The sequence below is a fragment of the Mustela nigripes genome, chromosome 7, assembly GCF_022355385.1.
Source record: "Mustela nigripes isolate SB6536 chromosome 7, MUSNIG.SB6536, whole genome shotgun sequence".
In the NCBI taxonomy this organism is placed as follows: domain Eukaryota; kingdom Metazoa; phylum Chordata; class Mammalia; order Carnivora; family Mustelidae; genus Mustela; species Mustela nigripes.
The window spans coordinates 109,577,179-109,590,211 of NC_081563.1; the positions used below are offsets into that span (position 1 = coordinate 109,577,179).

The window sequence follows — 13,033 nt, forward strand, 5'->3', positions numbered from 1 at the left end:
TCTAGTTTTCCTCATAGGAACATTATACATATTTTGCTAGATTTATACCTAAGCATTTTATTGTGGGGGCTACTGATGTAAATGGTATTATATTCTAAATTACAAGTTCCACTTGTTCATTCCTGGTATCTAGGAAAGCAGTTGACTTTTTGCGGGCATGAGGAGAGAGGTTGGGGAGGGGCAGGGTAAAAGGGAGAGAATCTTAAGAAGGCTCCCCACCCAACACCATGGGGGCTGGATCTCTCAACCCTGAGATCATGATCTGAGCCAAAGTCAAGAGTCCGGCATTTAACCAACTGAGCCACCCATGTGCCCCAATACATTTGACTTTTGTATATTAATCTTGTATCTTTATACTTTGTTATAATCACTTACTGGTTAGAGGAATTTTTTTTTTTTTTTTGGTCAATTTCTTCGTATTTCCTAGACATCATGCCATCTGCAACACAGAGCATTTTATTTCTTCCTTTCCAATCCGAAAAAAGAATCTGCCCAATCTGTGTTAAGAAAACCAAGGACCAGAGAGGCAATAGAAACTGCCTAAAATCAGAGCCTGGCGGGAGCAAGGTGGAGGCCTCTGGAAACAGGGCTCCAGACAGGGAGGGGATGTGGGATGGGAAGTGGGATGATGGTCTTTGAAAGGCCAAGGACTCGGGCAATGGTGGGTATTGTTATCTCAGGGTACCGGTGAGGACCTCAGGGTAGGCGATTTCAGCAGGGCAACCTGCCCGGAATTCCCAGCTTCCCCGGGGGCCTCCGTCTCCACCACCACCCACACCAAAGGGCCCACTCTGCACCCCCAAATTCTCCCCAGCACCAGCTCTCGGGCACACGGAATGTACCACAGCCTACTCCCGAACGAGTCGCCCTGTGAGGGAGCGGACGCTAGCACGGGGCTCTTGCCAAAGGCTGGATACTCGGCTTGGTGACCCCCGCGAGGCGCTTCAGCGGGGCATTGGGGGCCTTGCTGGTTCCTCGGAATCCGCACCCTCTAACCCCAGCTAAAGTCCCATTCATACTCGGGTGCGGGGACGCAGGAGCCCCTGCGAATGGCCAAACCCGCGGACTGGATATCCGTGCCAACGCAACCAGAACTCCGCGCGCCCCGTGCGGGGGGCACACCAGGTGCAGAAACGCAGCGCCCAGCCTGCGCGGCTGTGCGGAGGGAGGCCGGCTGGGTACCCCAGGGCGGAGTCGAGCGCGGGGCGGGGCGCACCGGGCCGGGTCCGAGGCGCCGTGCTGAACAGCAGGGGCGGAGCGCCAACTCCAGCGGGAAGACAGAGACCGCGACGCGCGGGGGAAGCGCGCTGGAGCAAGGAAGAAAGAAGGACACCCCGTACGCAGCGCTACTGCACGTACAAGTTGGGTTCCCCCAGGACCAAACCGAGCTGCCAGGGCAGCCGAGCGACCCGGGAGGAGGCGCCCAGGCAGGTAGGTACTGAGCTGTATACCGGGTCTCCCTTGGTGAGGTGGGGGGCTTCGCCCGGCCTGGGGGCTCAGACGCCCACTTCTTTCTCGGGGGGATTCTGGTGCCTTGGCCTCCCGCAGCTTTCGGAAGGTACTCGGGCTGGCTCGCAGTGGAAGAGTTCCTGCCGGGAGAGTCCACCACCCACCACGGGCCCGCCAGGACCGGGCGACGGGAAGCCGAGACTGGGGCGCGCGGGCGCGGGCGGAGGGGGCCGGGCCGGCGGGTGTTGGGTGGGCGGGCGAACGCCAAACTGCAGGGGAGGGTCTGAGCGGGGAGGGGGGCATCTTGTCCAAAGAGAGACTGAAAAGGGAAGCCTCTCCGGGAGAATTCCTGCTCTCCGGGTCCTGCCCCTACACCCCAGTTTTCTTTCCATCCGGAGGCCTCGCATGCTTCGTTTTTTGAGCCTCAATTTCTGACTCGATTCCCGCCCTTGTTGGGCGGCGCCTCCGGGACCGCGCGGTCGCACGGGGGGTGAGTAAGGGAGGGCAGGGGAGGGAGTCTGCTCCCGGAGCAGATGGATCTGGGACGGGGAGTGCATCCCGCGAAAAATGGGGCCGGGAACTGAGCCACACGGGCTCACGTCCTCTCCTCCAGGGTCGGGGACTGGAGAGCCGCGGAGCGCGGAAGGCGGGAGGACTGGAGTCCCGCTTCCCCGTCTCGGGCTGAGCGCTGTCTGGACGGACTGGGGTTTCGCAAGAGAGGGAGAAGCCACCCGGACGGAGGACACTCCCGGTCGCGGGCGCCGCTGGCACCCCATCTGTCGAAGGTCCTTCCCTCGGGTATGCGGCCGGCGGACGTGCCGCAGGTCGGAGTGGCCCGGCCACCCTGCCACTGTTGTCCCTGCCGCTATGGTTCCTCGCTCTCCCCCTCCTCTGACAGGGCCGAGCCAAATCCACTGTCCAGTTTGGTCCACTTCTTACTACCAGGATCCGGTGGCCCCCACGCTTGGGGTCGTTTCCAGTTGTGTTAAGCGGGGAGAGGCGGATCACAGTGTGATGGCTGGGGTCCTCATTCTTCGGGTTTGGGAATCTGAGCAAAGTGGTTCTGAAGAGGCCCTCAGACGCCTTGCACCCCATGGTGGCCCCTCTCCTGAGGGCTCAGTACTTCAGAGACTTTATTTTCCTTTGCCGTGGGCATCTTGAGGTACTGAGAACATAAAGAACTCAGGCAATGAAAGACATTTCAACCCTCAGGCCCTCCGGGGTCCTCACTGACACCACCTTCCCCCTACCCCCAACCTCCATTCTTGGGGGCTCTTTTCGGTTCAAGTGGAGGAGCGGCCACTTTCAGAGGCCGGAGACCTTGGTGACCAGATGTGGTGCCTCTCAGTTAGGGTTGATCCTGGTCGGGAACCGAGTAGGGGTCTGGTGAAGGGGACAGGGAGCTGATCAGAAGAGTGGGAGCAGGGAGGAGAAGCAGACAAAGCATTTCTTTTTAGATCTGGTTCCCAAAGCACTGAGGGAGCAGAATTCCCTCTCATCCACAGTCCCTTTCACCTACAGAATCCTGGTTGGATCCCCATTCATACATCTCACAGACTCCTGTCCCGCCCCTGCTGCGTGCCAGGCCCTGGGCTAGGCAGCAGGAATTTGGTTTACAGGAAGATCAGGACTCAGACAGTGTAAATCACTAGCCCAAGATGACTCAGCCTGTTCATGTGCAAATGAATTTGGTGATTTCCACGTCCATGGTTTGGCCAGGACACAGGGAGCAGTGCCCTGCTTCCAAGGAAAGACCCTGCTGTGTGTATTCCTGTCCTCTAGCTTCATTGTCCTTAACCAACAGATGGCACAACTTTGTGACTGCTGCGGAATACTGGGGCAGCTGCCTGGACAGCTTGGGAAACTTTGCAAAGACCCTGTGGGAGCTGATGGTGGGAAAGGGAGCGTGACTGGGCAGTCACACTGGTGCTGGCCTCTGGGAAAGGGCAGAGATGTAGGTTGTTGTTGGATGTCTTTGGAGAGACATTCTGTGCCCAGTACTGCCTGTCAGCCCGTGGAAGATTTCCCAATTTCCAGATCTCATGTCTCCCCTCCCATGTACCCCCGTTAGTCTGAGGGGAGTCCCTGGGTCTGGTCAGTCTCTACTTGGGGAACTCTGGTAGCATACTACCAGGCGTTCTCCTGTAGGGTGCCCACTGGTTGTGTCTCCTTTCAGGGTCCAGGATGACATTTTGACTCTCCTCAGGGAAGCGGGCAGTGTGCTAGGCTGGGTGAGTCGTGACACCTGAAGGTCCAAACCCCCAGCTCAGCGTGCTGAGACTCACATACCACTCCTCCTGCTGTCTCCGCCATGGCAGCCCAGCATGGAAACACTAGCTTTGCCCCCAACTTCAATCCGGCTCTAGACTCCACCTCCCCCCTCCCCTTCAACTTCAGCTACGGTGATTATGACCTCCCTCTGGATGAGGATGAGGACATGACCAAGACCCGGACCTTCTTTGCTGCCAAGATCGTCATCGGGGTGGCACTGGCAGGCATCATGCTGGTCTGTGGCGTGGGCAACTTCGTCTTTATCGCTGCCCTCGCCCGCTATAAGAAGCTGCGCAACCTCACCAACCTGCTCATCGCTAACCTGGCCATCTCCGACTTCCTGGTGGCCATCATCTGCTGCCCCTTCGAGATGGACTACTACGTGGTGCGCCAGCTGTCCTGGGAGCACGGCCACGTGCTCTGTGCCTCTGTCAACTACCTGCGGACCGTCTCTCTCTACGTCTCCACCAACGCCCTGCTGGCCATAGCTATAGACAGGTGAGGATGATGTGGGCCAATGGGGGGGCGGGGCACAGATGGGGGGGGGCAGGCTGCCCCTTTCCTCACTTCCGCTCTAACAGGTGGGCCCTGCTGCTGGTCTGCCTGCCTGCTCCTCTATCCGGGGGAAGAAGAGATCCGGTGTCTCTGCTTGTGGCTCAGATTCCCCCCAAACTAGAGCAGGATGCCCAAGCACCCCAGCTCAGGGCCACACCTGCAGATACCACTTTTGCCGCAGACTCGCCCCAAAAGCAAAAGCAGAAGGGTTGGGCCACTGGCTACTCAGAAGCCACGGAACACTGACTTCACCAGGACAATTTCCGGTCGAGAAAACATGGACCGAGTTTTTTCTGCCACCCTTCCCCAAGCCAAGATCAAGAACATTCCTGACTCCCTTATGCCCTGTACCAGACAGTCCTCCCACCCCAGCTGTCTGATTTCACTCAGCACAGTTTAGTTTTGCCTGTTCTTTAACTTCATGAAAAACGGAATCCTATAGTAATGTACCCTGGTTCCTGGCGGCTTTGTTGTAGAGCCAATTTTAAAATAAGGTAATGGCCTATTTGTAGGAAAAAGGGAAGGACATCCTTCCTTTTGTTTTCTTGCATACATCCATGGGCTCATTTGCATACATTTGCATGAGATGTTCTGGAAGTCCTTGCTCTATTATAGATTTACAAAATTTATAAAACTCCTAGTAGCAACTTAGGACAAATCTTACAAATGTTTTAATTATGTAAACAGCTATAGGCCAATGTCAGACCACCAGTAGCTCTGTTTTGGGGGTCAGGGGCAATTGCTGAAACATCTTCTGGGTAAACATCTTTTTCCTTTTTGGTCTCCTTTGAACTCTTCAGTTTTTTCCTTGTTCTCTGTGCTACTTAGGTTTGTCATTCTTTTTAATCAACAAATTGATTATTTTCCATAATGAAATATACACAGAGGTAGAAGAGCCATTTTCTTTGTGTAACATAATTCCTGCAGGAGAAACCATTTTGTTATTACAGCTCTGAGGCTCTCCAGCCCTCAAATCAGTGTTTACAAAAGGTAACTGTCAACCAAAGGTACAAAATTGCCCTGGGCAAATGATACAAAGTCAGATCTGGTGCCACCCCAGCCCTACTGAAAGAGAGTCCCTTGAGCTCCATCCCAGGAATCTGCGTTTTTATTCAATTACCTGAGGGATGCTGTTCTCATCCCCTTTGTCCCACTGAAACGTTTGTCTTTATCATGTTGGGGGTTTGGGGCAATATAGGAGTTTCTCAGGAAGCAACCATCCAGTTACATCACAAACAGTGGTTTCTTTTTCACCCCAAACCAGCTTTCCGTCTCCAGTCCTCTGATCACCCAGGCTGAAAACATTATCATCGGTCTGTTTTTTTTTAAGTTTTTATCTGAATTCCAGTTAGTTACCACACAGTCTAACAGTAGTGATTGAACAGTGCCATTCAACACCTGGCACTCATCACAAGAACACTCCCTAATCCCTGTGATCTGTTCCTCCCATCCCCTCACCCTCCTCCCCTCCGGTAGCCACCAGTTTGTTCTTCGTTGTAAGACTGTTTCTCCGTTTGATCCTCTCTCTCTTTCCCCCTTCGATCATCTGTTTGTTTCTTAAATTCCACATATAGTGAAATCATACGGTATTTGTCTTTCTGTGACTGACTTATTTCACTTAGCATTATACTCTCTAGCTCCATCCGTGTTGTTGTAAATGGCAAGATTTTTTTTTTTTATGGCTGAGTAATATCCCAGAGTGTGTGTGTGTGTGTGTGTGTGTGTGTGTGTGTGTGTGTACAACATATGCTAACATATATATAGACCACATCTTCTTTATCCATTCATCAATTGATAGACACTTGGGCTGTTTCCATCATTTGGCTATTCTAAATAAGGCTACTATAAATACAGGGGTGCATGTATCCCTTTGAACTAGTGTTTCTTTGGGTAAATACCCAGCCGTGAGATGGCTGGATCAGTGGATAGCTTCTACTTTTAACTTTTTGAGGAGTCTCCAAACTGTTCTTCACAGCAGCTGAATCAGCTTACATTTTCACCAACAGCACATAAAGTTCCTTTTTCTCCACATCCTCACCAACACCTGTTGTTTCTTGTGTTTTTTATTTTAGCTATTCTGACAGGTAGGAGGTGATATCTCACTGTAGTTTTGCTTTGCATTTCCCTGATGATGAGTGATGCTGACCATGTCTATTGCCCATCTGTATGTCTTCTTTGGAGAAATATCTGCTCATGTCTTCTGCCCATTTTTTCATTGGATTATTTGTTTTTTGGGTGTTGAGTTGGATAAGTTCTCTATATGTTTTGGATACTAACCCTTCATTGGATATGTCATTTGCAAATACCTTCTCCCATTCCAGAGGATACCTTTTAGTTCTGTTGACTGTTTCCTTTGCTGTGAAAAGCTTTTTATTTAGATGTAGTACATTTAAATGTAGACCTAACTACATTTAGATGTAGTTCATTTTTGCTTTTGTTTCCCTTGCCTCAGGAGACAGATCTAGAAAAATGTTGCTATAACCGAGATCAGAGAGATTACTGCCTGTTCTCTCTTCTAGGATTTTTATGGCTTCAGGTCTCACATTTAGGTCTTTAATCCATTTTAAATTTACTTGTGTGTATGGTGTAAGAAAGTGGTCTGGTTTCATTCTTTTGCATGTAGCTGACCACTGGAGCATGGGAAGCAGAGCCTGAGATGCGAAGGTGAGGACTGTTCTGGAAATCCTGTACAGCTAACCAAGAGGACTCTCGAAGCAGAGCTAATTCAGGACACACACACTCTCTCTCTCTTTCTCTCTTTTCTTCTGCCCCCACCACCCCCAACCCCCCGCCATGTAGTTTCAGCATGAAAAGTATCTCAATAACCAATGCCAGAGAGAATTCCTACATTCCTACCTATTTGGTCATCAACTCTTAAATTCTGATATTTTCTCGTCCCATAACACCTTCTTCATTAAAAAGATGTCCCAAAATGCAGAGTTGCCATCAAATAAATCAGAAAGGAAAGAACAATGGCCTAGGAGTTACTCAGAACATCTGGGTTCCAAGCTGTGCACTTGGATAAATCCCTTATCCTCCTGGGACTTACAGATCTTCATCTGTGAAATGGACCTAGTAATAACTTCACTGACAACCTCTCCAGTTTCTTGTCAGGTTCAGAGAAGGTAAACAGACATAAAGCATGTTGGAAGCTATAGGTCTTCGCTAAAACTGACCATCATCCATGACTTGTCCATTGGCAAGAAGGACATCTGCAAGGTCTTTGTTACCATCTTGTCTTCTTGGATGTGTGTGTCCTGAGATCCGCACTCTCCTAGGGTCTGTACAAGAGGTCTCTAAGAAACCAGGTCCTCTACACATGAACCTCGCTCTTCGTCTGGCTGTGAAACACTATCCAGAAACACTAGTAGATAGCCCTTCTGGTATTTCTATATAGCAGGACCAAGGAGTAAACTGAAGTGCCCAGGGAGGCCTGTGTCTCTCTTGCCCACCTGTGTCGGGGCTTGTAAGCTTATCTAACCGAGTATAAAATAGTCCCAATGCTCACTATCCAATACCAGTGTCATCACAATGAAAGTGAAAGTTTGGCCATCCATCTTTCTTATAATTTTGCCGTATTTCTCAATTGATTTAGAACCTGAGTACTATTTATTGGGCTCTCCTGTTGTAAAGCCTGAAATTCCATGTGCTGCCTTGACATCTTCAAGCCTCCCAGAGCCTCCGAGGTCTCCAGCCATGAGGTCCTCTGTTCCTGCCAGATACTGCCCTCCACCCAGCAGGAAAGCCTCCTAACCTGCTATTCCTCTCTCTGCTAGACGAACTGCACCTCTGATCTTCAATCTGATGGGTTTCCCCTCACTATCATCTCGCAGAATTATTCAGACAAGCAAATCGAATCATCCCATGGAAGTCGAGGGTCACTTTGTCACCTTGTCACTATAAAGCCTGCTGCCCACAGCCCCTGCTGGTTCCTTCTGTCCCTGGGTGCAACTCCTACGTGGCTCTGCAGGGTGGGCACCATCCCTCTCCCTGTGCTGTGAGTATATGTGACTAGTTAGTCTGCCCAGTGTCAGGTGTTGTGTGTTCACTCATCTTGTACTGTGTATATCGGGAGAATCCTGCCTTCATCGGGGGAGTGAATAGGAAGTAGCCAGAATCTCAGTATCTTCCTGAAGCATTCCCAGACTACGTCACAAGCATAATGACCATGTCTTCCTTCAAGTTATTCTTAACCTATCCCTTGGTTATTCTAGGTCTGGGGTGGAAGAGAAATTCTCTGAGGTCAAGGACTGTGTCGTCTTCTACTTTGTCTCCATCTACATAGGTTGGGCACACAGTAGGACCAGCAACCTGTCAGGCATTTACCAGATCATAGCGGGTGCAATTGAAGTCCCTCTTGTATCCCGTTACTAACACTTAGGTACACACCTGTCCATTCCCACTTGCCAACAAACACCTGCCTTTCTTTGCTTGAAGGCTTTCTCTGGCTCCCTCACCAATGACTCTGCTGGTTGGTGAAACAATATCCTGGATCCCCTTCCCCGGGGTGCCCCACATCTGCTCCAGGGGTTCCTTAGCAGGAATAAGCATCAGCTGCCTACAGTGAAGCCTTGCTCGATAACAGCCTATATTGACTGCCTTCCCATGCCGAGCCCCCAAAGGCCTCCAACCTCTTTCCCAGGCTCACTGGAAAGATCAGGATAAAGCCTCATGCTGTGTGCTGCTTTAAGATGTCAAGACAACATCACACACCTCATCTGAGCTTGAGACAGCCCGGGGAGGTAGTTGTAAAAGTTTGGTATCAGGAGCTGGCATTCTGGTCCTTGCACTCCGTGAGGCTGGTCATTTCCTTCTCTCCTTAGATAGATTCCTTAGATTCCACGGCAAGCCCACCCCCTACTCTCCTTCCTGCTTTGTAAGGCAGGGTGACACCTGGGGGGTGGGGGGAGAGAGAGAAAGCCCTAGCCCACTGCCCTGAGAAGACCCCCATCTCTCTCTCTGAACTCCAGAGCCCTTCTTTCCCCTCTTACCCATGAGACATTTGGAATGAAGAGTTCTGAAAGCATGAGGCTCTTGGGGAGAATGGCAAGACAGAAGGTCAAGGTGGTATCCATAGGACTAACAGTAAAATTCCACCTATATTCACTGAATACCTACTACCTGCGAAGCATTTTACAAACATTATCATATTTAATATTTATAGCAGCCCCGCAAGGTAGGTGTCACTTTATCCCATGTTGCACTTGAAGAAAATCTCAGAAACGCTGAGCCAATGGAGGTTGGCGGGTGAAGGGGGGGGTGGGGGTGGGGCTGGGATCTATTCCACCTGTCTGACCAAAGCCTGTGCCATTTCCACTAAACCCCAGCACTACTCCAAATGCCAAAGGATGTTGCTAAAATAAGACAAACCCTGTCCAAACTGGATAATTACACGGGGACTCGTTGTGCCATTCTGTCTGCTTTGGCGGCGTGTTTGGGCTAACCTCCAGACGGATGTTTCCCAGCACGCCTCCTTATTACTGATGGCTTTCCGCCCCTGCTCTCCCCGTTCCCCCCACCCCCCAGATATCTCGCCATCGTGCACCCCTTGAAGCCACGGATGAACTATCAAACGGCCTCCTTCCTGATCGCTGTGGTCTGGGTGGTGTCCATCCTCATCGCCATCCCGTCGGCCTACTTCACCACGGAGACGGTCCTGTTCATCGTCAAAAGCCAGGAGAAGATCTTCTGCGGCCAGATCTGGCCGGTGGACCAGCAGCTCTACTACAAGTCGTACTTCCTATTCATCTTCGGCGTGGAGTTTGTGGGCCCCGTGGTGACCATGGCCCTGTGTTACGCCCGCGTCTCCCGCGAGCTGTGGTTCAAGGCGGTGCCGGGCTTCCAGACGGAGCAGATCCGGAAGCGGCTGCGCTGCCGCCGGAAGACGGTGCTGGTGCTCGTGTGCGTCCTCACGGCGTACGTGCTGTGCTGGGCGCCCTTCTACGGCTTCACCATCGTGCGCGACTTCTTCCCCGCCGTGTTCGTCAAGGAGAAGCACTACCTCACGGCCTTCTACGTGGTCGAGTGCATCGCCATGAGCAACAGCATGATCAACACCGTGTGCTTCGTGACGGTCAAGAACAACACCATGAAGTACTTCAAGAAGATGATGCTGCTGCACTGGCGGCCCTCACACCACGGGAGCAAGTCCAGCGCCGACCTGGACCTCAAAACCAGTGGCGTGCCCGCCACCGAAGAGGTGGACTGTATCAGGCTGAAGTAGCCCGCGGGTGGAAGGCCCGACAGCCGGAACTCCGCACGTCATCCCCTGGGAGCCAAGTTCACAACGACTATGTACCACACCTCACGGCCCTCAAGGGGCTGGAGGCCGCTCAGTTCTGACGGGCGGTGGGACTCAAGGGGCTGGAGGCCGCTCAGTTCTGACGGGCGGTGGAACTCGAGGCGGGTAACCGCAGCTGAGGTGAACTGACCACCCACTGTATGCTGGCCGCACCAAGGAGATAGGACAAGGCCACCGGGAGCTGACATTTACCCGTTACCTACTGTGGGCAAAAATTAAATAACAAGCCAAAATGGCAGAAGCTATTGGAATCACCAGTCAGGGACCTCACATGGTTAGCTGCACTCACTCTCCATCGCGCTACCTGTATTCTCTAGCTCATCAGGGCAGCAACGTCAAAGCCTATAGAATAAGCCACTTAGACATGACGGGAAAGGCAAGGGTAAGTTCGTCAGAGTGTGCGGTTTATAGCCTCATGATAAGAGAGTTCATGCCATCCCATTGAACTTTCCCACTCAGCTCCTACTACCTCCCTAAAGGTATTCTCTAAGATTCTGGCTACGAGGAAATTTTTCTCATAACCAGGCCATTGGTTATCTACAATGGTGCAATTTCAAAGGAAAGGACCAGAAAAATCTCTTCTCCACGGATGCTTGCAAGCTCATCATTCTTTTGGGTGAACACAGGCAGTCCTGAAATGAGGAACACACCCAGTCCCTGACACCTTAGCATAAAGGATTTTGGGGGGTTGTAAGGTCAGGGAGGAAGGGGACAGAGAAAAAGGTAGAGCTTGCCCCTGGCGATGGATGTAATCCATGTGGCTAAGGTCTGGATGACTTTCTAGGACAAATCTCTTTTGAGAACAAAGGAAACGAGCTGCACTTGGAAAGGAAAGGCCTGGATTCAAGCCTCATGTGACCTGGCTGCTTACTCTCTCTGCTTCTAGGTTTTGGGTCAGTGAAACAAGGATGATGAGAACACCCGTACTGACTACCTTACAGGACTCGGGAGAACCCATGGAGGCCACAGTTGCTGAAAGTGCTTTTTAACTCTACCAGTGATAAAAATGAATAAGTGATATTAGACAGTTTGGATTAGGGAAACCCCATCCACTATAACTTACTGTGAAGAAACACTCCCACTTTTGGACCAGAGACCTCTGAACTCTTCACGGTGCAGCCTGTCCTCTGGGCCCCCCCCCCCCCAGAAAAAATAAATAAAGGAACCCCCGTCCTGGGTAAAAATGAGGAAAATTTAACATCAGAATTTCAGTGACAACCGCCCCCTTAGCCTCCTCAGAAGTGTTGACAATCTTCCCTGCATGTTGTCAAACAGCACGTCCCAAGGAATATTAGCTTAAGCCAAATGGTTTGTAAATTCTGTGTTTACAAAAATTATTTAATGCATTTTACAGCCAAGCAAGTAAGTATTTGTGGTTATCTGCTTTTTTACAACTATCACTGTGCTTTTATTTATTACCCCCATCCAGGATGGGGGCACCAATTGTGTCTGACAAAAGAATTCAGACCTTTTTTCCCCCCTTTTTATCCTAATACGTACATTCCCCTTTAATTTAAATTTAACTGAAACAGCTTTTGTAAATATCAGTGTGTATTGTGATTTTCCAGTGAATCAGTGTTATGTTGTTATCCAATTAAATAATTAACATATGGAATCTTAACCACAGTGTTCAGTTGTTTCCCCACTAATCTTTTTATATATGTTAGTATATTTAGATATAGTATGTTTAGATCTAAAACTAAATAGTTCAATCCTGAAACAGAGAAGAAACTTGTTGAAGGCGTATTTAGAACAGCGGCAGTTCGTGCCAGCATCCATCCTCCCCTTGGTTACCCGCATGCAAAAACTGCTTCCTGCCTGTGTGACCCCTTCGTTTCCAAATTGTTGTTTGTGTAATGAATACTGCTGTTTGCATGGAGACTTTTCATTCGTCTAACTGGTGTTAACAAGTAATAAATAATAAATTAATTGCATTTGTGTTGGGGCACCTGGGTGGCTCAGTGGGTTAAGCCTCTGCCTTCAGCTCGGGTCCCGGTCTCAGGGTCCTGGGATTGAGCCCCAAATCGGTCTCTCTGCTCAGTAGGGATACTGCTTCCCCCCACCACCCCTGCCTCTCTGCCTACTTGTGATCTCTCTCTCTGTCAAATAAATAAATAATTTTTTTAAAAAATTGGATTTGTGTTTACTCTTCTCAAGACTAATTGATGATAAACTTAAGATACTTTTTTTTTCTTTTTTTCTTTTTCTTTTATTTTTTAAATTTATTTTTTATTTATTTTCAGCATAACAGTATTCATTGTTTTTGCACCACACCCAGTGCTCCATGCAATCGTGCCCTCTATAATACCCACCACCTGGTTCCCCCAACCTCCCACCCTCCACCCCTTCAAAACCCTCAGAGTCCATAGTCTCTCATGGTTCACCTCCCCCCCCCAATTTCCCCCAACTCCCTTCCTTCTAACTCCCCATGTCCTCCATGCTTTTTGTTATGCTCCA

The 13,033-nt window shown here is 50.3% G+C and overlaps 1 protein-coding gene across 2 annotated transcripts; it reads left to right on the top strand.

The window, feature by feature from the left end:
- Positions 1 to 1,212: 1,212 nt before the first annotated feature.
- LOC132022677 (prokineticin receptor 2) lies at positions 1,213 to 12,668 on the top strand. Of its 2 annotated transcripts, none has more exons than XM_059407918.1 (3): positions 1,213 to 1,431; positions 3,626 to 4,218; positions 9,802 to 12,668. In XM_059407918.1, the coding sequence occupies exons 2-3, from the start codon at positions 3,761 to 3,763 to the stop codon at positions 10,496 to 10,498; spliced, it is 1,155 nt and encodes a 384-aa protein (XP_059263901.1). In that variant the 5' UTR covers positions 1,213 to 1,431; positions 3,626 to 3,760; the 3' UTR covers positions 10,499 to 12,668. The 2 variants fall into 2 exon arrangements, with proteins under 2 accessions (XP_059263901.1, XP_059263902.1); XM_059407919.1 differs by lacking the exon at positions 1,213 to 1,431 and adding an exon at positions 2,030 to 2,247.
- The last annotated feature ends 365 nt before the right edge of the window (positions 12,669 to 13,033 follow it).

Excerpts from the sequence above, each read along its gene's own strand:
- LOC132022677 (XM_059407918.1), top strand. The coding sequence starts at position 3,761 with ATGGCAGCCCAGCATGGAAACACTAGCTTTGCCCCCAACTTCAATCCG. Across the intron at positions 4,219-9,801 it reads CTGGCCATAGCTATAGACAG|ATATCTCGCCATCGTGCACC; the intron begins GTGAGGATGATG and ends CCCACCCCCCAG.